Source organism: Exophiala dermatitidis (assembly GCF_000230625.1).
Source record: "Exophiala dermatitidis NIH/UT8656 unplaced genomic scaffold supercont1.5, whole genome shotgun sequence".
In the NCBI taxonomy this organism is placed as follows: domain Eukaryota; kingdom Fungi; phylum Ascomycota; class Eurotiomycetes; order Chaetothyriales; family Herpotrichiellaceae; genus Exophiala; species Exophiala dermatitidis.
Window position 1 is genome coordinate 55,638 of NW_008751650.1, and position 27,442 is coordinate 83,079.

General features: G+C 53.3%; 11 protein-coding genes across 11 annotated transcripts; 6 read left to right on the forward strand and 5 right to left on the reverse strand.

Moving 5' to 3' along the window:
• Positions 1–14: 14 nt before the first annotated feature.
• Positions 15–1,257, forward strand: HMPREF1120_05623 (fatty acid hydroxylase; the record flags this gene model as incomplete). The annotated part of the gene is made up of 2 exons (XM_009159807.1): positions 15–1,120; positions 1,179–1,257. 2 exons carry the CDS (start codon positions 15–17, stop codon positions 1,255–1,257), a joined length of 1,185 nt encoding a protein of 394 aa, XP_009158055.1.
• Positions 1,258–1,674: 417 nt separating this feature from the next.
• HMPREF1120_05624 (uncharacterized protein) lies at positions 1,675–5,641 on the reverse strand. Its single transcript, XM_009159808.1, has 4 exons — positions 3,291–5,641; positions 2,895–3,203; positions 2,706–2,825; positions 1,675–2,192 (listed from the first exon to the last, which is right to left on the reverse strand). The coding sequence occupies exons 1-4, from the start codon at positions 4,189–4,191 to the stop codon at positions 2,011–2,013; spliced, it is 1,512 nt and encodes a 503-aa protein (XP_009158056.1). The 5' UTR covers positions 4,192–5,641; the 3' UTR covers positions 1,675–2,010.
• Positions 5,642–5,973: 332 nt separating this feature from the next.
• On the reverse strand, positions 5,974–7,270 carry HMPREF1120_05625 (uncharacterized protein). Its single transcript, XM_009159809.1, has 2 exons — positions 6,712–7,270; positions 5,974–6,662 (listed from the first exon to the last, which is right to left on the reverse strand). Exons 1-2 carry the CDS (start codon positions 7,135–7,137, stop codon positions 6,171–6,173), a joined length of 918 nt encoding a protein of 305 aa, XP_009158057.1. The 5' UTR covers positions 7,138–7,270; the 3' UTR covers positions 5,974–6,170.
• On the reverse strand, positions 7,167–10,840 carry HMPREF1120_05626 (L-iditol 2-dehydrogenase). The gene is made up of 3 exons (XM_009159810.1): positions 8,958–10,840; positions 7,248–8,892; positions 7,167–7,188 (listed from the first exon to the last, which is right to left on the reverse strand). The coding sequence occupies exons 1-2, from the start codon at positions 9,015–9,017 to the stop codon at positions 7,756–7,758; spliced, it is 1,197 nt and encodes a 398-aa protein (XP_009158058.1). The 5' UTR covers positions 9,018–10,840; the 3' UTR covers positions 7,167–7,188; positions 7,248–7,755.
• On the forward strand, positions 9,669–10,729 carry HMPREF1120_05627 (D-3-phosphoglycerate dehydrogenase; the record flags this gene model as incomplete). Its single annotated transcript, XM_009159811.1, has 2 exons — positions 9,669–10,169; positions 10,223–10,729. The coding sequence occupies 2 exons, from the start codon at positions 9,669–9,671 to the stop codon at positions 10,727–10,729; spliced, it is 1,008 nt and encodes a 335-aa protein (XP_009158059.1).
• Positions 10,841–11,220: 380 nt separating the features above from the next.
• Positions 11,221–13,716, forward strand: HMPREF1120_05628 (ATP-binding cassette, subfamily D (ALD), member 2; the record flags this gene model as incomplete). The annotated part of the gene is made up of 1 exon (XM_009159812.1): positions 11,221–13,716. The coding sequence occupies one exon, from the start codon at positions 11,221–11,223 to the stop codon at positions 13,714–13,716; it is 2,496 nt and encodes an 831-aa protein (XP_009158060.1).
• A 532-nt stretch (positions 13,717–14,248) lies between these two features.
• On the reverse strand, positions 14,249–16,324 carry HMPREF1120_05629 (uncharacterized protein; the record flags this gene model as incomplete). The annotated part of the gene is made up of 3 exons (XM_009159813.1): positions 14,249–14,622; positions 14,737–15,288; positions 15,385–16,324. The coding sequence occupies 3 exons, from the start codon at positions 16,322–16,324 to the stop codon at positions 14,249–14,251; spliced, it is 1,866 nt and encodes a 621-aa protein (XP_009158061.1).
• An 819-nt stretch (positions 16,325–17,143) lies between these two features.
• On the reverse strand, positions 17,144–20,593 carry HMPREF1120_05630 (adenosinetriphosphatase; the record flags this gene model as incomplete). Its single annotated transcript, XM_009159814.1, has 1 exon — positions 17,144–20,593. The coding sequence occupies one exon, from the start codon at positions 20,591–20,593 to the stop codon at positions 17,144–17,146; it is 3,450 nt and encodes a 1,149-aa protein (XP_009158062.1).
• Positions 20,594–21,851: 1,258 nt separating this feature from the next.
• On the forward strand, positions 21,852–24,394 carry HMPREF1120_05631 (uncharacterized protein; the record flags this gene model as incomplete). Its single annotated transcript, XM_009159815.1, has 2 exons — positions 21,852–21,934; positions 22,255–24,394. The coding sequence occupies 2 exons, from the start codon at positions 21,852–21,854 to the stop codon at positions 24,392–24,394; spliced, it is 2,223 nt and encodes a 740-aa protein (XP_009158063.1).
• Positions 24,395–24,770: 376 nt separating this feature from the next.
• Positions 24,771–25,587, forward strand: HMPREF1120_05632 (3-oxoacyl-[acyl-carrier protein] reductase; the record flags this gene model as incomplete). Its single annotated transcript, XM_009159816.1, has 2 exons — positions 24,771–24,829; positions 24,876–25,587. 2 exons carry the CDS (start codon positions 24,771–24,773, stop codon positions 25,585–25,587), a joined length of 771 nt encoding a protein of 256 aa, XP_009158064.1.
• A 461-nt stretch (positions 25,588–26,048) lies between these two features.
• HMPREF1120_05633 (uncharacterized protein) lies at positions 26,049–27,395 on the forward strand (the record flags this gene model as incomplete). The annotated part of the gene is made up of 1 exon (XM_009159817.1): positions 26,049–27,395. One exon carries the CDS (start codon positions 26,049–26,051, stop codon positions 27,393–27,395), a length of 1,347 nt encoding a protein of 448 aa, XP_009158065.1.
• Between the last annotated feature and the right edge of the window lie 47 nt (positions 27,396–27,442).

Consider the following 27,442-nt stretch of genomic DNA (forward strand, 5'->3'; position numbering starts at 1 on the left):
ACTCGATAACGAAGATGCCTGGCCGAACGCTCCCTACGATCACCCGCGCAGAGGTGGAGGCGCACAACACCAAGAAGTCCTGCTACGTGACGATCGGAGAACGCGTGTTCGACGTGACGGACTTTGTCGACGATCACCCGGGCGGCGGTGATCTGATCCTTCAATATGCAGGCAAGGACGTCAAACAAATCATGGAGGATGAGGTTTCACACTTCCACTCGGATGCAGCATACGAGATCCTGGAGGAAAGCCTGGTGGGATTCGTGCCGACCGACGCGGTGCTAAAAGCGGCCGTCAAGTCCTCGCATCCTGATCAAGTTGTGCCGCTTCCGGCCACGAAGGAGGGCAACGAACAACTTGAAGCGGCGGGTGTCGAGACAGCCGAGTTACCCACACGACCAGTGTTCCAATCGACGGGAATGTCGTCGGAGGAGGATCTTTCAAAAGACACGGACCCCGATGCGGATTGGAAAACGCACAAGTTTTTGGATCTGAACAGGCCGCTGTTCCCGCAGATGCTGTTTGGCAAATTCTCAAAGGAGTTCTATCTGGAACAGGTGCATCGACCAAGACACTACCGGGGCGGTGATTCGGCTCCTCTGTTTGGCAACTTCATGGAGCCTCTGAGCAAGACGGCATGGTACGTCGTGCCGGCTCTGTGGCTCCCGCCCGTCATCTACGGATCGTACCTTGGAATCAGCCATTTGCCCGGCTTGCAAGGCCCTGCGTACTGGTGTTTGGGTCTCTTTCTGTGGACGCTCGTCGAGTATCTATTGCACCGATTCCTCTTCCACGTCGACTACTATCTGCCCGACCACTCGGTCTTTTTGACCCTGCACTTCCTGTTGCACGGTATTCATCACTATCTCCCCATGGACAAGTACCGGCTCGTCATGCCGCCTGCCCTGTTTCTGATCCTGGCCACGCCCTTCTACCATCTTGCACATTTCGTCTTCAGCTACAACTGGTACGCCGCCATCACCGTCTTTTCTGGTGGCATCTTCGGCTACATCTGTTACGATTGCACTCACTACTGGCTGCATCACCATCAACTGCCCAGCTACATCCGCGATCTGAAGAAGTACCACCTGGCCCACCACTATCAGAACTTCGAACTCGGGTAAGTCTTGTCGAACAATGTGTTTACCAAGACAATAATTTGATTAACTGGCTGCTAGGTTTGGTGTCACCTCCAAGTTCTGGGACCTCATCTGGGGAACCGAGTTGAAGTATGTGAAGCCCGTCAAGACATCGTGAGCACGATGCCGATGCCACAGGTTGGGAAACAAATTGCCCTGCTGTTCAAATGCACGGAAAACGGTGTCGTACCCTGTTTGGACTTAAGCCGCGACGGAGTGAAGTGAAGCGAAGCGAAGCGTTGTCAGAAAACTGTACTGCGGTTGGAGTAGTCGGAGTAGGCGGTCAAGGCTTTGGTGCTGGTCAGGGTGGTTTTCTTTCTTCTTGTGGATACGAATTGATGCTGGGTTGTTACTGTATCCTACAATAATAGTAATAATTGTTCCCTTCTCTACCAATCTCTGTGGTGATGAGTTTCAAGGGAGCTGCAACCTACGATGGATGTCCATGGATATGCGTGTACCTGCGGCTACACTGGAGAGATATGTGAATCATAAGTGAGCAGCTGCGCTTCCCAGTAAAGGTCAAGGCAGAGAATGTGGTGTAGATCGGGTCATTGTCATGCATGCCATTCCTATATACAAAGGCCGGGCCATTGGTATGCAAAGAAGGAGAAGAGGAAACCATTCCACTGAAGTAGAATGCAAGGGCAAGGCTATGAGGCCGAAGTTGAATGTACCAAAAACAAAACTATCATCCGCTGATATCTGGCCCTCGTCATGATCTCAGCGTCGAAGAAGGGTCATATGCTACCATATCTTTTTTGCCACCCATAAAATTCATCTTGCTCTCAAGGGAACACCGGGCCCCAGCAGATCGATCCTGCTTAGCCAGATGGTATGCTTTGCTGATGCTATGCTGTGTTGTACAATCTCAAGAGGACGCTGTTGCCGTAGCCATCGCATTACTTGAGCTGAGGGTCCAGCCGAGCCAGACGAAAGGATTGCGCGCTCGTAGGCGGAAGGCGGAGTGGTCTGTGGAAACGCTTGAGTTCTCTTCTTCTGGTTCAGCAGCACGCGGAAGGACAGGCGCAACTGTGGGAGCTGGTGCAGAGTCTGTAATAAAAATCAAAGTCAGCGAATTGGGTTCAGATGATGGTGCGACGAGATTCGAAGATAGGGCAGAGGTGGGGATAGCAGAGGGGACAGGGTTAAGAGAGGGCCTAGTCGTCTCAAAGTCCAAGGGAGGAAAGGGCTTGTGGGTTGGCGTGGCGACACCCTGGGTGTACATGGTCATGACTGAGCCGGACGCGGACACGCCAGCATCAGTCACAGACAATACCGATGCAGGCCCACCACTCGTGACTGTCGTGGTCAAGGACAGAGGCATTGCGGATTTGCTGCAAGGTCGGCCATGACCATAGCCACGACCACCATAGCTCCCACCGTTGCCATTTCTAGGCCCGGCAGTACCATTGTGATGATTGCTGCAATCACATCTGTGCTTCCAAGCAGTGCCACGGAAGACCGAGTGCGGTTCGCCAGGAGCAAACGAGGCATTGGCTCTCGGTCCAGTTGTAAGAGACACAGTGGGCGAGACAAGTATCGAAGAGGAAGACTCAGACTCACCATCACGTTTTGTGTACCTAGTGTTGTACACAGTTTGAAAGACCGTTTCGGTGATGGACTCGTATTCGGTAAAGGTGGCGACTGCTGCATCTGCGTTGGGTGCAGAAGTCACTTGAGGGCCTAAATCAACGCCGAGACTGTTCAGCACGCTGATAACCGAGGACAAGGAGCTTGCTAGATTAGACTCACCAGCATCGTTTCCTCCACGGCCAATTCCAGTGCCACCACGGCCGCTACGGCCCTGGCCAGAGCTACCGGTCTGTTGGGAAGATTGGGCGCCGGTCGCTGACGCAGAAGCCTGAGCAGCAGTTGTTGACACACCGATAGGAATGACGGTGAACGATTGAGTCTCGGCACCCGGGCCTGCCGTGGAGCCAGTATGGACTGTCAAGAATGCAGGGATCCCTGTTTCGCTGGAGGTGGCAGCGACAACACTAGCTTCGCTGGCGCCGCCGGGAACTGGACCGGTAGCAGAAGCAGAGAAAGGTATGGTAGATCCTGTAGGGGCTGTTAGTGGTGGTGTTGCATTACCAGGCTTGGAAAGGGAGGCCGAAGCTGGGACTCCGGCAAAGGGAATTGACTGACCTGTGACAGCAGTCGGATTTGCAATGTCGGAAAATTCGTCAGCAACCGCAGCGTTGTCCACAGCTTGTCCTTGAGCAAAAGCGGCTTGGGCTTTGGAAACAGTACCAACACCGTCATCGCTCACAATGTCAATATCCATGCAAGTGGTGTAGATTTCTTGCTTGCCATTTGGAAAGCCAGGAGTGCCTGGCATTGTCGGCCAATCCCACACCCAGTAGAGTGTATATGGTTTTCCAGTAGGAGCATCGGCCGGGAGCTGAATGTCTTGTTGGCACCAGAGATCATTTCCCATGACACTATTGAAAGCATGCTTGAACTGCTGTTGACGTTGCTGCGAAATTTGACCTCCATTGACCTGATAACATTGGCCATCGTCAAAATTTCGAGTGGACAGGAGAACGCCACGACCGTCGCCGCCGGTACCTTCGGGGTTCCAGACGCGGTGGATGGCGAGAAAAGAATCGTCCGGACTAGGTTGAGTGGTGCCATACACGTACACAGTGCCGCGGTTTTTCGGTTTGCCCGGTTGGTTGTCTGGCAAAGTAACGTGGCCATTTTCTTGAAATCTCAAAGCAACGGCTGATCCAGGAGCTGCCTGCAGCCGAGGACTGCCGTCGGTTTGAGTCTGAGAGGTCTGGGTGGACTTGCACATCAGGTCGGTAGGTTCGATCTGGTTGATGGGACGGCCATCGGGTGGAATGAGGTTTACCATGGCAGGATCACTGAAGCCAGGAGTGCCACGCAGGACATTCCCACGGGCAAAACCCGGTTGACCGACCAAAGTACCGTTCGGCGCAATGACCATCAACTGTTCAACCCAGGTATGGGCAGAGGCGAAAGGGGCCGTTGTAGCGAGCAACCCAAAGAGGGCGCTATGCAGCAGGGCCTTGGTGGAAGGCATGGCGTAAGATCTAGACGAAGCTGGCTGTCTGATGCTTTTGCTTGAGAGAGTCGTTTCGCGCAGCGAGTAACAACAGGTTCTTGTTCGGCCAGGAACAGAAGTTTGGGACTTGAGGAGGAGTTTGGACCTGCGACAAAGTGATCGATCTGGTGGTGTAAGGATCGGAGGAGTTGCTGAGCACTCTTCAAATTGGGATCGTAGGCAGTTTGTGGCTGAACGAGTGAGGGAGTAAAACGAACGGCACTGCCGTAGCAAAGGAGTGAAAGAACAAACAAAGATTGTGGTGTTTAAAGGAGTGACTGAGTTGGCATTGATTGTTTAGAACAAAGGTGTAGACAATGCTTGCGCAAGCATTGTTCCTTGTGTTGGCTGAAGAACAATGCTAAATGCAGTCGGGCGATAACCGAGACTTCACTTGAGGTCGGCGGCCGCCTGGCGGGTAGTGGGCAATGAAGCAGATGTGCAGGAACAGACGATCCAGGACCATTCAAGTGGAACTCGCATTATGGATATGTGATTTTTCGATCGACATCTAAGCGCAAGGAGTAGGACGCGCCGTTTCGGAGTTCAAAGCTTGATCCATGTAGATGGACCCCCTTTCCTGAGGGGCGGTTCGTGGGATAGACGTCCAGCCTGCCATCGGCGGAATAGAAGGACCAGTTGATGCAGTAATGGTGTACATGGTGGATCACGATCTATTACTTTGGAGTTCAGGACAGCCAATACACGCTCAGGGTCGCTCAAGAAGACCATGCAGCGCCCAGGGTTTGGATTTAGATCGGCCGTGTTTCACAGCCTCGACCTTCGCGTGGCGTGCCGGGGAGAAAGTTTGGACTTCGTTGGTGCCGGGTACACGGCCGATCTAAGACAGAAGAAAGGAAGATTCGCACAAACGAGACCACATTGTCAGTATGTTTCCTGCAAGGCTGCACCTATAGATATCGTCTCACTGGGATTGTTCTCCTGCATCGTTGCAGGAAACGCCGTCGTGTACCCCCATAAAGTCAGGTTGAACATTCACCGGGGCGGCAATCGAGAAGCTCTCTCTCTTTTGCCCGCGCCGCCGCAATCGAGCAGTTTGACGGGAGCGAGAAGACACTCGGCCTGTGCCCCTTCATCTCCAGACTGGGTCACGCGATGCCATCAGTGCTTTTTTTGAAGGATAGGGAGGCAGAAGAACCAGGGTACGTAGGGGGCTGGAGTTGACTGGATTTGACGGACGAAGTCACTTCAAACATTAGCCTGCGTTTCAAATCCAGATTAGCGCCGTGCTAAAGTCGCTGGTGCGTGCCTCTCAGCCAATCATGGCCTCTCAGGCTGCCCATCCTTCATCTGCACAACTTGACCTCCTCGGGGCGACGACGGGTCACCCGCGTTCGCCGCCGACTTCATGTTGTTCGTTCTTCAGTTCGCAAGTGCTTCGATACGAGGACATTTCTTCTTTGGTCCAACGTACTCGAGCCTCGTTGCGCGCGTGGTGAGGGGGCAAAACGTGCGTTACCTCTATCCCACTACGAATAGTTAGGGAACTGCCGAGATGTCGGTGCTGGCTCGACCCAGATGATGGAACTGGCAACTAGGTTAGTGTGACACTCGCCGCCTGGCATGGACCGCCCCAAATGCGCTCTTAAGGGCAAGCCTGAAGGGTCCAAGCTTGCGCAAGCCCAGTGGAAGTCCACTGCCTGGTGACGTAGGGATCCTTAGGCAATTCCCATGGTGATACCGCAACATGATAAGGCAGCAGGGGCAGTCATGAACCGACGCTGATGGAAACCATTATCACTGGAACGAAGTGAATTAATTGAGTTGAAGATTCACCGGGTGATTCCGAATTCCGCACCAAGTCCAATTCGATTAGAGCCCACTGAAATGTGAGAAATATAGCACATCCAATTTTCGTACCCTTCAAAAGAATCCCTTGCAAGACCCTGCCGCATTCCGAAGCTCCAAACTCTGGACATCATATGACTTTCCATATGTTAGCGCTTAAACCCACTCTCCTCCCGTAGCCAAGTTTCAAAATCAAGCATGTCTTTGTTCAATTGGCGACAGTAGAAGATATCGCAGCCATAACCCTGGTCAGCAAACCATTGGAACATTTTCGCCATTTCAGGAATCATCTTCTTCAGGAGAGTGGCCATGAAGTTGTATGATCGAGGCATGGGGCGACCCAACACTGTCCAAAAGATCTCGTTGGCTCTGGCTTGGGTGAGCTCGTCGCCAGCGATGCTGATGGCTTTGTTGTGGTATTCTTCCTTTTCCGACGCCGCAAAGGCCTGTGCAGCAAAGATACCAATATCCTTGCTAGCCACCATTTGAAGAGGTTTGTCCCCCAGGGACGCCCACATCGTCGCAAATATTCTTCCCGGCAAATTGGGAGTCAGGTTGTCCATGAAAGCCACCGGTCTTAGCATCGTGTATGACATGCCCGTGCCTCTCGCTTTCTCTCTGAGGTGCTTTTCGACATTGTACTGGAATGAGTTAGTGATATGGACGGGGAACAGAAAAGGTCAGGCATGCCTTGGAAACAAAGTGCGGAATATCTGTAGCATACACATCGGATTGATCAGGACCGCCTCGATCGACAGACGTGTAGACGAAATGTTTGACGTCGTGCGCCACAGCAGCATCCACCAGACCGTTTCCTTGCGTTACTTCCGCGTCCTCCACCTCTTTCTTGAAGGATGGGATAGTGACGCAAAACACTCCCCAGACAGCACCAATTCCGCCCGCTTTCTTAAAGATTGACTCTGGATCATTGAGACTGCCCTCGATGATGGTGACCTTGGGATTGGAGGCAAGCGACCTTGCAGAGGCAGACGTAGATTTGCGGGTCACGGCTAGGATTTGATAATCAAAGGGAGGCGGATGATCAAGAAGGGCGCGGACGACAGCACCACCTTGTTTGCCGGTCGCACCAGTGACAAGGATGTTTCGAGTGGTCATGGCGGCCTGCACGTGGTAAGGGCTCCCAGATACCTAGGAAGTTATTCCAAGCTATTGATATAGAAAATCAATCAGCGCGCATTGACAAGATAAGTCAAAGGACCTCGTACCTGTAGTCAAAGCAACATCCGGCGCAGGCCGCCGCGTTTGTTGACGTCACCTGTCCAAGATGCGGCACAGTTTGAGGTTCAAGTTCAAAGCTGCGCCGGATTATTCTTCCAGACGTCGAGTAGATGTGTGTCCTTCAGGTTCATCTAGAAGTCGACGAGCTGGCTCATCATGCTGTTCATGTACAATGGTTCATGTCGGAGCAGTGCAAGGCAGGAAAGTGTCAGATACTAGTAACCGCTGCCGTGCGACGCGCTTCGGAACACACCGTCCGCCTGCAGCCGAGACGTGTTTCAGCCTGGCGATCTTCGTAGCCTGATACTATGAAGGCTGCCCATCCCCATCGCTGACTACTATTATTACTAGATAAGTATAGAAACACAATGTTTCAAATCGACATCAGAAAGCACGTGTCGTCGATTGCTGGAATGGCGCTGAGGGTATCACGTGCATGCCACACAGGCCAATCCGTTGGCATTAATGGCATTCAGTCGATATTGCAGGTTCTGCTCATGAAGTAATGACCACCTTCACAGGCACTCTGCCTTCGTCTTCTCCGTCTTTCGCCTGGTTCGCCGCGAGTCTGAACGCTTTCTCTCCATCCGCCAGGGCCACGTGGTGTGTAACAAGATCTCGGGCCACGCCCTCCAACTGTCCACTGGCGAACAGTGCGATAGCGGCAGGGTAACAGTTGGCGTATCTAAAGACACCAATAATGTCAACTTCTCTCAGTGCCGCCGCGCCCAATGGCAGAGTTTGTGTCGGGGTACCCATGCCAACAAGCACCAACTTTCCACCTGCCGTAGCTGCAAAGATGCCCGTCTGAACGCAAGACGGAACGCCCGTGCATTCAAATACTCGGTCAAAGCCAGACTCCAGTCCAGCAGACTTGCCGATGTCGCTGGCCAAATCTTGTGCGCCAGCCAAAGTCTCCTCAATCGTGGGCGCTGGTGCTTTACGGGGTATCAGAAAAGTCTTCAGTTTGAATCTTCCGCCCGCCAGGCCAGCAGCAATCTTCAATCTTGGGGCGTCAATGTCGGCAATTGTGATTTGTGACACTCCAGCTACAGCCAGCGCAGCTGCCGTCAGCATTCCCACGGCTCCTGCTCCAAGAACCAGAGCAGTGGAGCCAATCAAGGGCACGCCTGCACCCGAACCCGCGCTCTGACTTCGGTTGATCCCGTGTAGTGAAACGGCCAAGGGCTCAACGAGGGCACCCTCTTCGAAGGTGACGTTTTCTGGGAGGAGGTGGCACATGCTAGCCGGCTGCGAGATGACCGTCTGTAGGGTGCCGTCGGCGTGGGGAAAGGTCTTTGCTGAGGATCGAAAGGACAACTTGGGACATAAATTGTACCGGCCGGTGGTGCATAATGTACATGACCGACAAGGAATGCCGACTTCCAAGGCTACTCGATCTCCAACCTTGAGACTTGATGATGGAAGAGAGCCATTGGTGGTTCCATTCTGCGTCTCGGCCACAGCAGTGACCACACCAGATGCTTCGTGTCCGAGGACAAGGGGCGCTTGTATGACAAAGGCACCATTCCGCCCGTGGTGGTAGTAATGCAAGTCTGATCCGCAAAGTCCAGTGGCCTTGATTGCTACTTCGACCTCGCCTGGACGAAGTGTAGGTTGTGGCCTCGTTTCCTGTGAACATGGTGTCAATACTTGTACGTCCTGCCATGCCGTTGTCTGGTGCGCAGGTCCCTTACCAATCTCAGGTCTTTTGCGCCATGTAGCACAAGGGCTCGTACACTGTCTGAACGAGCCATTTTGTCGGTGAACTGGAAATCCAGACTTGCAAAATTGTTATTGTTCTTTCAATCAGTCGTATATATCATGTCACTCGGATCCAATTACAGCCCATGCACAACAACGAGACCGGCGGGTTTCAAGGCGAGCATTCACTCCAGCACATGCAGCCGTTTCTTGGGGAAAAACTGAATATCTCGAGATGGATTGGCCCCGCGCATATATGAGTGGTTTTCTCCGACTTTGCGGGTGAAAGAGACCCTGGCCGGTACGATTGCCCGATGTGATAGTGTCTGTATGCAGCAATTTTCGGCGAGGCTCCATTAAACGACTCATTTTTATTGGCTGTTGCTCGTGGGGGCTCAGTGGTGGGAGACAGTGGGGGTTAGAATCAGCCAATTGCGCGTCGGGCAAATAGTGGTTCGAGGGCAACGCGCCCAGGTCGGCATTTGGGGGGCGCGGCACGTGCGGGGTGTCGGCCCTCAAACGCCGAAGCATCAACAAGTGCAGCAGTTCCCATTATTGAGTTCGGACAAACTCCCTGCGAACTCGATAGGTGCCAGCGCTGGAGGAAAAAAAGTCATTACACGTGCCTGACTGCGGATATCGTTCCATAGCTCCTCCACCGGACTGTCCTCGATCCTCCCAAACAACAGCATCGTCCCGCCATAATGTCCAAACCAACAGTTCTATTGATCGGGGACCTGACCCATACCAACAAAGAGTGGGAGGCATTCAGCTCAAAATATGAGCTGAAAGAATTCCGCAAGGGCACGCGAGAGCAGTTCCTGGCCAACTGCAAATCGGGCGAATACGACGGTGTTGTTGCCTTGTATCGTTCCAATACGTCGACCTCCCAGACAGGACCTTTTGACCAAGAGCTGGTGGCTGCGCTTCCCAAATCTTTGAGATACATTTGTCACAACGGAGCGGGCTATGACAATATCGATGTGGACGCATGCACAAACAAAGGCCTCCGGGTCTCCAGCACTCCGATTGCGGTCGACGATGCAACGGCTGATGTTGGTATTTTCCTGCTGTTAGGCGCCCTCCGACAAGCGTGGATACCTTTGACGGCGATCAAAGCGGGCAAATGGAAAGGCAACACGCCTCTTGGACATGATCCCAAGGGCAAGACTCTTGGGATTTTGGGTATGGGTGGTATCGGCAGGGTAAGACGACAACGACCATCCGCGGCTGACAATCGTCTACTAACACTCTCTAGGCAATGGCGAAGCGTGCGCGAGCCTTCGGAATGAAGATTGCCTACCATAACAGATCCAGGCTGTCGCCGGAGTTGGAGGACGGTGCAACATATCTCAGCTTTGAGGAATTGCTCGCTCAGTCCGATGTCCTCAGCCTCAACCTCGCCCTCAATGCTAAGACTCGTCACATCATATCCGCTCGAGAGATTGCCAAGATGAAGGATGGCGTGGTCATTGTCAATACGGCTCGAGGTGCCTTGATCAACGAGAAAGATCTCGTTGCAGCGCTAGAGAGTGGAAAAGTATCGTCGGTGGGACTGGATGTTTTTGAGGAAGAACCAAAAGTCGAGGAGGGACTCTTGAAGAATGACCGAGCGTTCATTGTGCCGCATATTGGCACGAACACTTATGAAACACAAAGAGAGATGGAGCTGTTGGTGCTGCACAATCTAGAGAGCGCAGTTGACAAGGGCAAGCTGTTGACCCCGATACCGGAACAAAAGGACAAGCTGAGTGGGCATTTATGAGGCGGGAGATAGACCACAAAAGCGATATAAATGTCAATCATGAAATCTTTCCGGTTATAGATTCAGACATGAAAAGAGCTGGCGTACAACTACATTCTTGTAGCCGTAGAGATGGTTCAGGTTGGGTGGTGGGCGGCTCCCATTATTGGAGGCGGATCTTATCAACAAACCTCGGCACATGTGCTTCCATTGCGCAACTACTACAGTAAGTTAGTAGTAGTACACAAACACAAGAGGTCACAGTACAACGTCTCTTGAACTCAGCCTGGTTGTTGCGTCAGTGCACATGCCATCATCCTTCTCGTGACCACACTCTGTATCTATATTGCCAGCACCATTTCTTCTCTCTGTTCTCCTCTGCGCTACCAATGGAGGCTCCTAGTGTATAGCACTCTTCGAGTCGCCTTTCGTCTTGAGTCGGTGGTTCCATGATGCGCCGTTATCTTGCCAGATGATTTCCCCAGAAATCGGCTTCATTTTCCGCCGCCAGCATGCCAGTTCAATCAAGAGAGGACCCGTTGCTCGTCCTCTACAACCACTACCTGAACCTGCTTCGGTCTCGCATCCGGCGGACACCTAGAGAACTCAAAATCGCGGCTACGGCAGCCTTGGTCATCTCAATATTATCCACAAGTTATGGCGGCTACATATGGTGGCTGGACAGGTCGAAAGAGAAGGCACAAGGCCGCACGTTGGTCCGCAAGAACAGTGGTCTGAGAGGCAAAGATGGGGAGCGCATCATATACGTGCCCAAGGGAGATACAACCTCCAAGGTCATCATCCATCCCATCCGGCCGACGACGTTCGATGCGCATCGCCGCCTGTTCCTCGCTCCGCCGAGGGTCACTCGAATGGGCAGCGGTGCTTCCACGCCGGCATATGGACCGCCTCCGCAGACGAAGCCCGGCCTCAATCTGGCCTTTCTGCACCAGTTCTTGAGTCTGCTGAATATCATGATACCGCGCTTCCGAAGCAAAGAGACGGCGTTGCTCCTAAGCCACGCCGTGTTTCTCGTCCTCAGAACATACTTGTCTCTGGTCGTTGCAAGATTAGACGGTGCTATTGTTCGAGATTTGGTTGCGGGTCAGGGCAAATCCTTCATGTTGGGCATTCTCCGCTGGCTGTCGGTTGGCACGCTTGCCTCCTACACCAACGCCATGATCAAATTCCTCCAATCCAAAATCTCCATTGCATTCCGAACAAGGCTTACCAGATATATCCACGACTTATACCTCAATTCAAACCTCAACTATTACAAACTGGCCAACCTAGATGGCGGAGTCGGACAAGGAGCCGATCAATTCATCACGCAGGATCTCACACTTTTCTGTACATCCGCAGCCTCATTGTACTCGTCGTTGGGCAAACCCCTGGTTGACATATTCGTCTTCAATTATCAGCTATATCGATCTCTCGGCCCACTCGCCTTGACCGGCCTGCTGACCAATTACTTCGCCACTGCCACGCTCCTTCGCAGACTCTCTCCGCCGTTTGGCAAACTGAAGGCTGTCGAAGCGAAAAAGGAAGGCGACTTCCGCGGTCTCCACGCCCGACTGATCGCCAACGCCGAAGAGGTTGCCTTCTATGGCGGCGCCGATGTGGAAAAGGTATATCTGAACACAGCTTTCAAAGAGTTGCGCACCTGGATGGAGGGCATTTACAATGTCAAAGTTCGATATAACATGCTTGAAGATTTTGTGCTCAAGTACTCTTGGTCAGCGTTCGGATACATTATCACTTCGATACCTGTATATCTTCCCGCCTGGGCAGGCATGACTAGCATGTTCGAAAGTGGCGCCAGCACAGGGCCAGAATTGTCGGAATCGCTACGGGAAAGATCGCACATGAAAGACTTTATCACGAACAAAAGACTGATGCTGTCCTTGGCAGACGCCGGCGGCCGCATGATGTACAGCATCAAAGACCTCTCCGAACTCGCCGGGTACACTTCACGAGTCTACCAGCTCATCTCCACCCTGCATCGCGTGCACGCCAATGCCTATGCATCATCACACCGACGGAGCCCAGGTCGAATCGAACTGTATTCACTGGCAGATGTCCAAGGCACCACTTACCTGGGATTCGACGGCGTGCGCCTGGAGGATGTGCCCATTGTCGCGCCGGCACTGTGGCCGTACGGAGGAGACGAGCTAATCGAGTCTCTTTCCTTCGTCGTGCATAGCGGTGAACATCTGCTGATCTCTGGGCCCAATGGCGCCGGCAAATCGTCCATCGCTCGGATCGTTGCGGGTCTGTGGCCCGTCTATCGCGGCCTGGTCTCACGGCCACGCAATAACGGACAAGACGGCATCATGTTCCTCCCGCAGCGGCCCTACCTGAGCGTAGGGACGTTGCGCGACCAGGTCATCTACCCGCACACGGAAATGGACATGCGCGACAACGGCCGGCGGGACAGCGAACTGCAGCAGATTCTGGAAGATGCCAAACTGGGCCATCTCCTCGCGCGTGAAGGCGGCTGGGATACGCGCAAGGAATGGAAGGATGTGCTGTCCGGCGGAGAGAAGCAGCGCATGGCCATTGCACGCCTCTTATACCATGAACCGAAATACGCCTTTCTCGACGAAGGCACGTCTGCCGTTTCCTCGGATGTCGAAGGCTTGTTGTACGAACGGTGCAAGGAGCGAGGAATCACGCTCATCACCATCTCCACGCGCGCCAGTCTCCGCAAGTATCACACGTTCAATCTCCTGCTGGGTTTGGGTGAGGAAGGGTACGATTGGGAGTTGGTGCGGATAGGGACGGAGCAGGAGAAACAGGGCCTTGAAAAGGAGATTGGAGAGTTGAAGGAGCGCCTTGCCCAGGTGGCTGAATGGGAGAGGCGTAAGAAGGAGATTGAGGAGGAACTGGGTCACGTTTTGGTTGTTGATGATGATCAGCAGGCCGAACTGGAGAAGCCCGGATACATTCATGACTCGGAGCAGCAGGGCATTGAGGAGAATGAACATGAACACGGCGGTAGTTCTTGATGATACCGTACTCACCTACAAGCATCTCCGGTGTTGAAGAAGACTTATTTTTATATGTGCATAATTCTCACGTATACCACTAAGCTGCACATATGATTTTCTTCTCAAGGTCGTGAGTCTGCGCACAGGAACGAACGAGTAGCATAATTGTCATGAACATGCACTTTTAATCACTTGTTGGGAAGCATCGAACATGCCAGTGGTGGCTGTTGTGCACGAGTATCCCTTTCAGACAAAAGTATTCCTCGGTACACTATTTTATTGGGTTCAATATTTTCTGAAGCAACTTGAACCTCACCATCACCATCATTGAATGCAATTCCTGTAACTTAGCAAATACTGTAGCATTTCCAAGGAGCCGATAACACTGTGCCCACCCAGTTATCAGGGCCAGCCCGATGATACAGTACTAATACAATTCCCACTTCACTTCTCTCTCTCCCCCTGCGTCTGTGTGTCTTTTCCCTGCCCTGGAACGAGACGACTTTGAACCCATCGCACTTACGGCACTACGACTAGTCCAACCTACAATTTACACAGGATGCCGACCGAAGAGTTCACGACCGAGTGCGGAAACCATGTTCGACAGAACATGAGGTCCTACAATATCGGACTCGGACTCGGACTCGGAGTCAGCACTAGAGTTGCTGTCGCTATCGCTGTTCGAGTTGTTGGTGACCACTGCGTATGCATCGCCTGAATGCTCGATGCGTCGTGTTGGCAGGGAAATCATCGATCGTGGTCTTCGTAGAGGGTGACTCTGACCACCAGTCACGTATCCTCGAAATACGCGCGGATGATGGGCAGGCTGAGGTTCACGTTCACGTTGCACAGCCTTGTTTCCGGTAGGCTTGTTAACCATGACCCATTCTTTGTCATTGTCATTCACATCAAGCACAGCTGTTTCTGATTTGCGAATCGGAGCAGGAATGTTGATGAGTCAGGGCGGCGACGAAGGTTTGGTCAACGTTACCATTTCCGCAACTTGAACTGCTGGGACACTCTCATCAAAAGACGAACGCGGGGAGATGACCGTGTATTGGTTGTCAGAGTCGCTGTCTAGGCTTGATTCGTCTGCAGAGACCAAGGATGTAATCACCGCTGAATCGCTCTGCGACCGACTTCTCTGGGTCACGTTTGGTGTGGCGAACTCGGAGGAGAATAAAAGGGGTGAAGTTGGGACACTTACATAGCTTTCGGTTTCTATTTCACCGTCAGACTCATCCTTTTCCTCAAGTTCGGCAGGGAGCACAGTGACGGGTTCTCGTTCAATGTAAAAGCATCGTCCGTGTCGTTTCGAAGCCATCTCATTGGAATCATTTCGCGTCTCCGCTGCCACTGTTGAATCCGATGGTGTCAATGTCATGGTCTTGGTTGAGCTTGGAATAGCCTCGGCCTCGGCTTCTGAAGGTACTGGTTTCAAAGTCACCTTGAGGGGGGAGCTGTCGATGTCAGCAAATTGAATGTGCTCACTTACCATTTGATTTTGCTTCTCAGAAGAGAGATCTTCGGTTTCTGCAGGAGTATTGTCTTCTTCGGCCACAGTGCCATTCGAAGATGTAGTGGAGGACGCTGTCGGCTAGGTGCGAAAGTTGGATTTAGCTTTGACAGCCAAGCGGCGGACGAGTGAGGTTGTCGACTGTTTCACTGACTTTATTGTGCTCATACCGACCGACTTGTCCGAAGTGGGATGCGAGGCAAGAGGCGCTGGATATATGCCAAGTCCTTGAAGGCCCTGAGTTAGCAGTGCGGCAGGCTTCGAGGATATTACCAAAGCTTTGCTCTGACTTTCCTGTGTATCCGGGTTGCTAGTCTTCGTCATGTCAACCGCCGCATTCAGTGTTCCAGGCATAAAGTATGCAGGATATGTCTCGCGCAACATCAACAGGTTCTGGATGGCTCGCTCGGGACCGTAGGTCGTATGAATAGCGGCCAGCGCCCGACGTTGTTTGCGGCTGGTAGATCGTCCTCGCTCGTGCTCATGATCGTTATTTTCGGTCTCGGCATCGCTAGCGAAGCACTCGAGAGCCTTTTGGATTCTAATAGCTTCTGTGATGCCGTTTTTGGCCTGCTTCTTCAGCTTGTACTTCAAGAAATCTTTCGGCTCAGGGTCTTTCATGCTAACAGGATACGTACCTCCTAGACTGACCGGTTTTGCAGTATTGCCCAGCATGCGCTGGGTACGCACAGTCTCTCCAATTTCCATGATATGATCGACAGACGCTCTTTGTCGAGTCAAGTCCTCGTCGACTTTGATGTGTCCTGTCAACGGCGTGATGCGGGAGTAAAGGCTTCGAAACGGGGTCGAGAGTGGTGCAGCAGGGTCGCGGGCGCAGCCCTGGCGATGCAAGTTGTCTAGCAAAACGGTGCGCGCGATGATGAGATTGGCCGAAGGATCTTGAAAGTCTGGGAAGGGTTCGACGACATCGACATCGACATCATCGGGAGACGACGGCTTCGGAGGTGTGTAGCGCGATCTGGGTGCTGGCCAGGTAATGTAAGCCGACTCGAGAAAGGGGACATAGAAGCGTGGCTGTTCGCCGAGCGACGAACTACGAGACGGAATGCTGATGGGCGGCGCTGCCGGCCCAATTTGCTGGACTGCCATCGTAGAAGACCACACGGCGAACCCTTGCCCCTGGTCGTTGCTGCACAACGTCCGGCGTTGTGTCAGCGCACCGTGACTGGGAAGACAAAACAAAAAGGCAAAAAGGCAAACCTGAGACACAACACACCAGGGAACCCTACCGAGGACAAGTTGTAAAGGGGGCTCGGTGCAAGAAGAAGCATTCGAAGTCGTCAACAAACCTGAGACAATTATACCGAAGATCCTGGATGGCAGTCAACAAAGCAGGCCACAGGGCAATGTCACTCACAATTAACCAATGGCAGTGGTCAAGGGCAGCGAGGCAGGCCTTTGTTCCCTTTGTCGACTGTGGACAAAGAAGACCACAAACCAAAGGAAGAGAAAGTGAACTCAAACATTTTATTGTTCTAATCTACATCCTGGAGCTCTTTGTCTGTAAAGACCACGGAGAGTTCTGTGCTCGGTCTCGTGCCCTCGCCTCGAATGGAGCGGGATAGCTATGGTAAAAATGCGCTGCCGAGCACAACTGCCGTTGATCTGTATCGGCTTCAGATGCTGGGAGTGTCAGCTTGAAGCGGCAGCGGCGTGGCAGACCTTGGTTGTTCTCCAGCCCCAGACTAAACTTTTTTTTTGAGTCAAGGCCATAAGCAAATGAATCCATAAACGCCGTAAGCAAAGAAAACCATGAACGCAAGGGGTATCATCAAGTCCTGTGCAATTGGCCACCTGAAACTCCATGAGCATAAGCTCGGATTCACAACTCTGCCAGATCTCGGAGGGTAATCATGTGTCCTCGGAGTATGATCCGCAAGCAGTTTGATTTGCCATCTCCCAGCGCGTTTACATGCTGTTGAGACCGAAGAGATAGCCAAGCTCTCGGACGCTGAGTCTAGCAACGTCGCGACCAGCTGACTCGCTCAGTGCAGTTTCAACGAGGTGGCGCTTCTTCTCCTGGAGGGCTAAGATTCGATCCTCAACGGTGAATCCTGGCCCGTCCTCGACGGTGCTCGGCTGTATAGTGACTTTGCTTCCTGGCCCTGCTTTGTTTGCACTCGGCTGATCGTCCTCGGAACCATGCTCACTGATCAAGACTCGATGGACTGTAACTTCGCGGGTCTGACCAATTCGGTAACAACGGTCGGCTGCTTGATATTCGACAAACGGGTTCCAGAAGGGGTCCATCATCAACACATGGTTCGCCGCCGTAAGATTGAGGCCCGCATTGCCAGCCCTGAGACTAACAAGGATGACATTGCAGTTGGGGTTCTCGGTGAACTCAAGGACGGCGTTATTACGATCTTTGGTTGTCATAGATCCATCATACCGGACGTAGTGGCGGAAATCTGGGTGGTTCGCAAGCGGGACTTCGATCAAATCAAGAAATGAGGTGAAGTTAGAAAATATGATGCTCTGCTCGTTCTCGCCTCGACTCTTGATCTGTTCGAGAAGTGCAACGGTCTTTGTGATCTTTGCCGAAGGCTCGAAATTTTTGCGCAATCGTCGGAGATACTTGCGTTTGGCAGCTTTGTTTTGCAGGCCTTCTTTGCGAAGCTGTGCTAGCGTCTTGAATGCATCTCTGGACTTGAAGTTGTCTTGCGAGTCGGATTCTTTCTTCTCCTTTCGAGATTTGATGATTTGCTTCTTGTCCTCAGCCTCTGTGAAATCGTCAGGAACGATGAAGCCGCCCAGATCACCGCCTTCATCGGAATCGTCAGACTCGGACTCGGATCCGGTGTCGTCATCATCATCCATCCCTGCCTTTGTTTCTTTCGGCGCACGATCCGGGCGATGAACACGAAGAAAACTAACCACATCGGTGATTTTGTTCGCATCGATGGAAGCTCTGCAGTGAGGACAGTTGGGGCGGGCTTCATTTTCATTGTTCGCCTGCTCGACCAAGCGACTCAGGCAATCGCTGCATAATGCATGGCCACAAGGGAACAAGGCGGGGTTTTCGTCCACGTCCATACAGATGGGACATTCGAAAGCATCCAGATCCTTCAAGCGGTTGACGACTTCCTTGTTCAACTGCGCAGCATTCTCGAGGAGAGTGTCGGTATCCAAACTGCCTGCCCCTTGCAGAAAGTCTTTGCTCTGCACCACCAGAGCGGGATGGCAACACGCTTGTCGGAGCCGCAACAACAGGACAAGCGTGTGGGCATAGTTCTTGCCTATGCCACCTCCTCCAGCCTTGATGTATTTGTTGAACTGGATCTGCGCTCTATTCTCGAGGGCCTTGTAGAAAGTTAGCTCGTCCTCGGAGAAAGTCACCCTCTCCTCAATGGTGGTTTTGGAGGGAAGCTGGAGGATAGGTTGGCCATTTATCGTGGAGCTCTTGTTACGTCGCAGCAATATCGCTCGGAGTAGCGCTTGTAACGCTTGCATAGCCTTGGCCTTGCCGCCGTAGTAGTCGCGGGTTTTCTTCAGTGGTTGACAGATGTCTCTGTTGAAAAGATTCCATTCATTGTAAGGTCGGATCCGGCAGAACTTGACAAGACTGTACATTTCTTCAACCGAGTTCTGCATCGGCGTGCCAGTGAGAGCCCAGCGGTAGTCGGTCTGGATGCGGCAAGCAGCAATGGCACATTTCGCCTTCCTATTTTTAATCCACTGCGCTTCGTCGAGAATGACGCGGTGAAAGTGAGAGCGCTCGCCAAGGACGGGACACTCTTCGGCAAGTGTCGGTCGTGCATTCTCGAAGAGTTTCGCTTTCTCTTCCCAGGCGATTTGGCGCTTCAGCTCAGTAGTCAACAGACCATACGTCGTGAGGACGACATCGTATGCCTTTAATGCTGACCAAGTTGTCCGCCTGCTCTCTCCGTGAAGGACGAAGACATTGAGGCGATGTGCTCGATCAACCATCTTCTCCAACTCTTTCTTCCACTGATGCATGAGTGCGACTGGGGCGACCACGAGAGTGGGGCGGCGTTTGCCATCAGCTGGTGGTCGAGCTAGCATGAGCGCGATGCTTTGAATCGTCTTGCCCAATCCCATATCATCAGCAAGGATGCCGCCCTTGTTGGTGCCTTCCTCCATTTTTTTCATCCAGGTTAAGCCGTAGAGTTGGTGGGGCATCATGGTCACCGTGATCCCATCCGGCTGCACGGCAACCTCATTCGCAGTAAACTCCTCGTCCGGTCTTATGTGCTTGATCAGGTGCTGGACTTCCTGCTTGGTTTGGGCCGGGTCTACCAAATATTGGTGGAAGCTCAACCCCGTCGGAATGGAGTTATTGAACGTGACTGAGGATGTCGAGCCTGGCGTGGCACTGGAAGCAACATAGGAAGGTGAGTTGTACACCAAAGTTCCTCCAACGCTAGAGTAAGCTTGCGTCCCTGGAAAGCTGCCGGGCATATTAGTCGATATCGAATAAGGACGCGGCGGACGTGGCTCAAATCCATCCACTGGGGGAACAGGTTGGCTAGGTCTTGAGTTGGAAGCAGATGAGTTCGGGGTCACTTGAGTGCTGGAGCCGGGACGAGACGGAGATCTGGTGGATGCTGCGCCGGGGCGACTCAAAGTTGACACTGGCTTGAGTCTGATAGGAGTGCTGGGGGGCAGCGGCCGATTCATGGACGTGGACGTGGACTGACTCTGTTGGCTTGAAGGATTTGGTACGCCAGAGCGACGGTTCATGCTGCCATCACTCTTGAAGAATGCTTGCGTACGATCAGGGGGAGAACCAGCTGCGGGAGTAGATGTGGAACGATTACTCGTGTCCGCTTCCTGAGACAGCATTTGGGCGAGCCTGGCATCTGCCTTTTCTTGCTTCCTCCGCTGTTCGTGTTTCCTCCAAGCTTCTTGATTCCGAGCTGCCTCTTCTTTGGATAAGTCGAATAATGAGGTTATGGAGGGATCGTCGAAATCAAGACTGTCAAGACTGCCCGTAGAATCAGCTGGGGAGGATGCAGTAGTCATAGATGAGCTTGGTGTGGTTCGTCGAGATTTTGCCGGCGGCCCCGACCGATCGTCACGTAAGGTACGGCCATCTCTTTGTCGCTTGCGGGTAGCCAGGTCGTAGCTTGGGGGAGGCATGCCATGATCATTGCTGCCATCAAGTCCCATGTATAAACTTCCTCCTGAGCTTGTGTCTTCATGCGCCGGCTGCAGGGCATAAAGACGCTTCCTCAGTTCCGCGAGGTTGTTTCGTACCACATTCTTGGAATCTTCCGTATCAGATTGACCGTCCTCCAGGTCGTTCAGACTTTCAAGAAGGCCTATGTTAAAAGCGATATCATCTTGAACGTCTTCAATCTCGGCGATGCGAGCAGGATCCATGTCGTCGGCCATCTGGAGGCGAGAGCGGCTGGCGGGAATAGAACAGTCACGGACACGCCCTCAGGCAGACGCGGCGCAGCCTGAATGACTGCGCCTGACTGTACCACCTTGCGCACCTTGAAAGGAAGAACACAGACTGAACTTTTGAGAGCCAATGTTGATCAGTACCCAGGTACTAGTAGTGGGATATGGAAGTGCCCAGTGTCAGGGATGATTGTTTAGGTTGTGGGATGAGAGGCGCGAAGAGGCTGAAGTGGGAGGTGGCAATGACGCGAAGGAAAATCTGGGGTCGGAAATTATTATTAGCGCGCCACTAACTACAACATTGTAGTCGCAGCCTCACCCTCACTACTGGCAGCTAAAGTGAGAGTGAAGGTTCAGTGAGATCCCTCTTGGAGAATAGGTAGGTAGGTAGGTACACAGGCGCCTACTACCTGGTACGGGGTAGATATAGACACCAGATACAGGCAGGTATACTGGCCAGAACAATAAATAGGTTTGGTTCTATAGAACATTTGCTATCTACAACACTGTACTATGCCAGGACCCCTTTGTCCCTACTAGTATCAGGAAGAAAAGGCAAATGGCTGCGGGGGTAACTCCTTGAGGATAGCTGGCCTTCGGACGTTGGGAGAAGAATGTGTTTGCTGCATGTTACGCTACTCCTACCTCTATGTTCAAGGTTCGCATTCATTGTCGGCCTCAGCTGCACCTTGACGGTGAACAAGGATCAACTGCAGGTAAACAGGCAACGGTAGGGATAGGTACGGGTACCTTTTATCCATGAACCTCCTGTGGAGGTGGCTGTATAGTCTGCATGATGCTAGCAGGGCCTCACTGCATGAGCAAAGGCAGGGGACATTATTGCCTGGTATACAGCCTTCAAGTTCTCCACCGAGGGCTCCTTAGGCGACTAGTAGTGCCTAAGCAATAATTACCTAGGTAAGGTAATGGTGCCTGAAAATTAGCCTAAGCACTGGCACGCCGGGAGCCCGACGGACCAGGAGCAAATACTAAGTAGTATTGCACTGCAGCGCTACAAGTAAACTTCCATCACTGTCGCAATCAGCCGTCATATCTCGCTGCCAGTGTTACTATAGTAGTGTTTCCCATCGCATCACGTCCTCCTCCACACGGTCAGTCCAGTCCCTTTCAGTTGGCATTAGCCTGATCTCCTCCTACTCGGTGGACTTCTTCTCCACGACCAGATGATCTGCTCGGTGGGCTTCTTCTCCTCCATGACCATCGCATCAACGCCCGACCCAACTCAATGGCCGACACAAGTGCTACGCCGGCCAAGCGCATTTCCAGAGCATGTACTTTCTGTCGCGCTCGCAAAAGCCGATGTGATCTGTGAGCCTGTCCCATGTTTTCCAGTTGCACGCGTGTTCCAATGGCGGCGACAGTGACGGCGATGGCCAACTTGAAGTTTGGGCGCTCGCCGTGTGCTTGAAGTTTGCCGCCTACCACGGGCACTGCAGTGTCGCAGGTTCTTCCCAACTCCTCCCTAGCCCCCCGCTGCCCCCAGACTTTTCCCCCCAGCTCCCCCGGGGAGTCCCCTGCCGCCGGTTACTGTCCATGTGGATGTACTCGAGGCGATAGCCGTCCTCGTCGGCATCCTGTCCTTCCACCAAACTGTGCCTCGGGCTCTGTTTTATTGACTATTACTGCAGCGAAGCCTCAAGCGGCAAGCCTCCGTGTGGACGCTGCAAAAAGGACGGTCGCGAATGCGTCTTAGCGACCTCCAACCGTGGCGGGAGTCGCATCAGGAAAAAGAACCTGTCCACTTCCAATATCTCGACGCTCACCAACCCTCGCCCGTTAACAACGGTCCACCGCTACAATGGTAACCGCCAGGCAACGCCTCGGACTGGCCTACAGCCACCGGCGCATGACGGCAATTCCGTCACTTCCACTGCAGGGAGTCTTCCAAGTGAAACACCCCTCGTCAACGTCGTGGACGATGATGACTCGGCGTCTACGGTCGACAGTACAATAGGGAACACCATACCCAGAAACCCATCCGATGCGTGGCAGTTGTTGAAAGATGTTGCAAGCCGAGAAGCAGATCATCTACAGGCCGCGCAAGGCGGTGGTGGCCACACCCATCTTTCCCATGAGGCTGTTCCAAGTGGTGGCAGAGGCGAGCCAAGAGATTCTGTCAACGGCATCCATGCTGGCATCTCAAGTTATCGACTGGTACGAGAAGGTTACCTAACGCCCGACGTGATCCAGATGCTCGTCAGACGCTACGCCGAGCATTATCACCCCTACCTGCCGTTGGTGCCACGAAAATACTTCGATCCAGCTCAATTGGACTTGTTCGCCATCAACGACAAACACCTTCTGACCGCCGTGCTCACCATATCTTCCAAGGACCTCGTTGAGCAGCCCAATGTTCACATGTGTTGTTCCCGATACATGCATGATCTGATCTCAGGGATTGCCGCTGGCCATGACTGCGATGTGGAGGCCGTGGAGGCTTTATTGCTGCTGGCTGAGTGGGAACCGCAGGGACTGCGTAACCGGATCGAAGCGGTAGGAAGAGGCGAGGAAGACCGGTCAGCCTGGATGCACGTCGGAATCGCTCTCCGCACGGGTTACTTTTTGGGCCTGGATCGGACTGCTTTTCGCCAGGAGTCGGCTGAAGAGGCGAGAATCGACGGGCGCAAACGACTGGCTTGGGCCAATTGTTATGTGTTCGACCGCCTGATTTCTGTGAGAATTGGCAAGGCGTTCTGGTCTCGTGGGCCGGGGCCCATGACCGGCTTGTCATCTCAGGACTTCCCTTCTCTGCAGCCCTTCAGTCCTGGGGACGAGGACTACGCCAAAATCATGCAAGCCACACTGGATTTGACCCAGCTCTACTCTAACGTCCATGATGTGCTCTATTCGGGCATGCGGACGAGCGGGCAGATGATGCTTATGGGGGATTATGTCAAGTACGTGGACGACTTCCGAATGGCCATCGCACGCTGGAACACCACATGGGGAAAGCTGGAGTGCTCGCCCCATATCAAGGTCACGCTGCAAATGTCGTATGAATATCTGTGCCTCTACACCAATGCTTTTGTCTTCCAGGCAGCAATATCTCAGGCTGTCGCCATCAAGCCTAAAAGCGATGCACACTCAGTCCGGGATCACTTGCGCAGCGTGTTCAGCAATGTGGGCGCCATGCCGGATGCACGCTTCATCTGGGCCAGCGTTGCTGCAGCCAAGGCATACCTCACCCTGTTAAGCACTCAGATCGATCCCAGCAGATACCTGCGGTATCTGCCGTTGCGATATTATCTCTACTGCATCTACTCTGCGGTTTTTCTGTACAAAGCTCGATCGTTTGGAGTCATGACCGACATGGAAGAACGACAAGTGCGCCAACTGGTCGCGCAGGCCATGGAGGTGATGAAGAGGGCATCTGTGTCGGCGCAGGACCCGGGCTCGCGGTATGCCCGGTTACTAGAACTGTTATGGATGAAACCTCCCAAGGGCACTTCTCATGGCCAGCCTCAGATGCAGTCACCCGCGGCATCGGATACTCAGCTGTCGTCGACAGGCAGCGTGCGCGTGGACGCTCAGGGCTACATGCAGTACAGTCCGGCCAACGATTTCTCGTGGCTCGATCTTGAGGCGGTGGGTGACTATGTCTCGGGGGATCAAATGCCGGGGAGCGGAATCAATCTTCTTCCGCCCATGGGTCACGGTGGGTATGAAGCGACATCTTCGTTCATGCCGCAAACACAGGGAATGCCTTGGCCGCAGCAGAACAGTGGCCTAAACTGGAATATTGACGGATCAACCAGTCTGTTTTTCTAGATATGTTCGACGGTGTGGACATGATGCCATGAAGCAACACTCAGCCAGTCGGTAAATGAAGGTCAAAGACCGAATCGGCGCTCCGCATTATTCGGATTGATTGCCGAACGACTGTGGGAACTACAGTACCTCTGTGCCTCTGTGCCTATCATTTACGGGGCATTTCATCCCCCCGCACTGGCATGGTACTCGATCCCGCGGGGGTCAACAACTTGAACCAGCAACGCTGTGGCCCGAGCCGACCAAGTTGTCTCTTCGCCAGTCACCCCTCGACGGCAGACGAGTGCTCGGCCAATATTTAACAGTTACAAGTTCGACGACCGACACATCTACAGTCACATTTGAGGCGTTGAGATCTCACGAACGCCATTCTACCATGTCTGTCGATAACGAGGTCCGTGGCCGGTTGGCCTTGATCACCGGGGCTTCTGGAGGGTCAGTCACATTGAATCATCCTTGAGCAATCCGCTAACTCGAACAGCATCGGTGCCGGCTGCGCTCGAGACCTCTATAACCAAGGTTGCCACTTGGCCCTTACCTATTCCAAGAACAAGGCGAGCATTGATTCTCTCGTGGCCGACCTTCAAGCCTCCCCCTCCGCGTCCGACCAGAAAATATCTATTCACCAGGTCGACATGGCCTCCACTGAACAGATGGAAAGATTATTCGAAGCGATCAAGGCGCAACACGGCCACGGGCCAGATATTCTGGTAGCCAACGCTGGACATGGAAAGAGGATACCACAGATACAGGACATTCCGTACGACGAGTGGGACTATACCATTCAGGTCAATCTGCGAGCACCGTTTGTCCTGGCTAAGCTGGCAGTACCTCACATGGTAGAACAAAAATGGGGACGGATTATCATGATGGGGAGCATAGCAGGCTACGGGGGAGGTATCAACGGTGCCCACTACGCGGCCTCAAAGGCCGGTCTCATGGGCATGGTCAAGAATCTCGCGCAGAAGTTGGCCAAAGATGGAATCACCGTCAACGACGTCGCACCAGCGATGATAGGAGAGACAGGCATGATCCCGGACGCAAAGTTCCTCGAAGGCACCCCGGGAGATGTCAAGAATATTCCGGTGGGCCGATTAGGGACGCCGCAAGAAGTTGCCAACGTGGTCACGATGATATGCAAAACAGGGTATCTGACCGGACAGAGTATCTTGCTGTCAGGAGGATTGAAATAGATTTCAAATGGAAAAGTGCCAAACCTGGATGCCCGAACAATTACTCTACTGTAGCACAGTGTAGTAGTGAATCAATGGGCTTTCTAGGGCGTCGTGGGGGGATGAGGTCAATCGACTCGGGCTGCGCCGATGGTCGGCGACGATTTTGTCGGGGCGAAGGAGCGTCAATCGCAGTGGCACCTCGCATCCAACCTGAGGTGCACGAGAGCAACTGGATTGATGAGCCTGAGTCACACCTCTTTTGTATACCAGACCTCTTATTTCTACTGTTAATCCCTTGGGACACCTTGATATCCGCTCGAACAGTGCGTCACGCCTGTGCCTGTGTAGGAAACAATGTTCTGAGCGCTGCAGATACTGGCACAGCCAGGCTGTCATCCTGACCGCCACCGTCACCGTCACCGCCCGTCTACCTGATTCACACAGCACTTCACTACCTTGGGTTGTAATTCATCTTCACCATGGACGTTGGCACTGGTCCCTCGTCCGAACACTTCATGGAGCTCACACAGAATCCCCACCATCGAACCGCCTCGAGCGAGCCATACCAACATGTGCCCAACCCGAACCTCCTGCATGGCGAAGCAATGACTTCTGCTGTGCACGGCGAAGACGCGCTCTCTCGCCATCGAACCGGTTCGACCTTTGACACGGAAAGTCAAGCGCCGCTGCGATACTCGTCTGCCGATCCGCTCGACCTCACGCGGCGTCTGAAGTCGAGGACCGAGCTGGATCGCATCACCGCGAACACAGCCCGCAAGCGCAATGCGATATGCAACCCTATGGTCATTGCAGGCCAGGCGTCACAATCCAAGGTCACGAATTTCTACGAGACTCAGAACGATCAGATCCAGAGGTTTTTGAAGCCGGTGGATGAACATGTGCGAGAAGCAAGGGATACACAATCGGCCACGCAACTGCGGTACCAGATCGCCGTGTACGGCAGCTTCGTGGCCAATATCGTGCTGGCGGCGCTGCAAGTCTACGGGGCGGTTGCGTCGGGCTCGCTTTCGCTGTTTACCACCATGGCCGACGCCATCTTCGACCCATTGTCCAACGTCACACTGATCGCGTCCAACAAGGCCGTGCAGAGGGTCGACGCCAGGAAATTCCCCGCGGGTAGGGCTCGCATCGAGACCGCGGGCAACATTGTGTTCTGTTTCCTCATGACGGCGGTCAGTTTCATCCTGATTGCCTTTTCCATCCAGGAGCTGGCCAAGGGCCACGAGGGCGACACCAAGAGTTTCCACCTGCCGTCCGTCATTGCGGTCACGGTGGCCTTTTGCACGAAACTCGGCTTGTTTCTATACTGCTGGGCCCTGCGCAACCAGTACTCCCAAGTGCGCATCTTGTGGGAAGACCACCGGAACGACCTGTTCATCAACGGCTTTGGTGTACTTACCTCCGTGGGTGGCAGCAAACTGCGCTGGTGGATCGATCCTGCGGGAGCCATCGTGTTGTCCGTTCTCATCTCCATTCTGTGGCTGCACACCGCATCCTCCGAGTTCCAGTTGCTGATCGGCATCACCGCCGACACCGAAATGCAGCAACTCATCACGTACGTGAGCATGACTCACAGCGAACACATCAAGCAACTTGACACGGTGCGCGCCTGGCACTCGGGTCCCCGTCTGGTCGTCGAGGTCGACGTGGTCATGGATCCCCTCGAAAGTCTAAGGGTCTGCCATGACGTCGCCGAGGACTTGCAGATGAAGCTCGAGAGTCTGCCGGACGTCGAGCGAGCTTATGTCCACATTGATTACAACGGCCATCATCCTCCGGAGCATTTCTTGAAGAAGGAAATATGATGCAGGACGGGCAGTATAGATTTTATTTTTGGTCGTGACATTCCAGA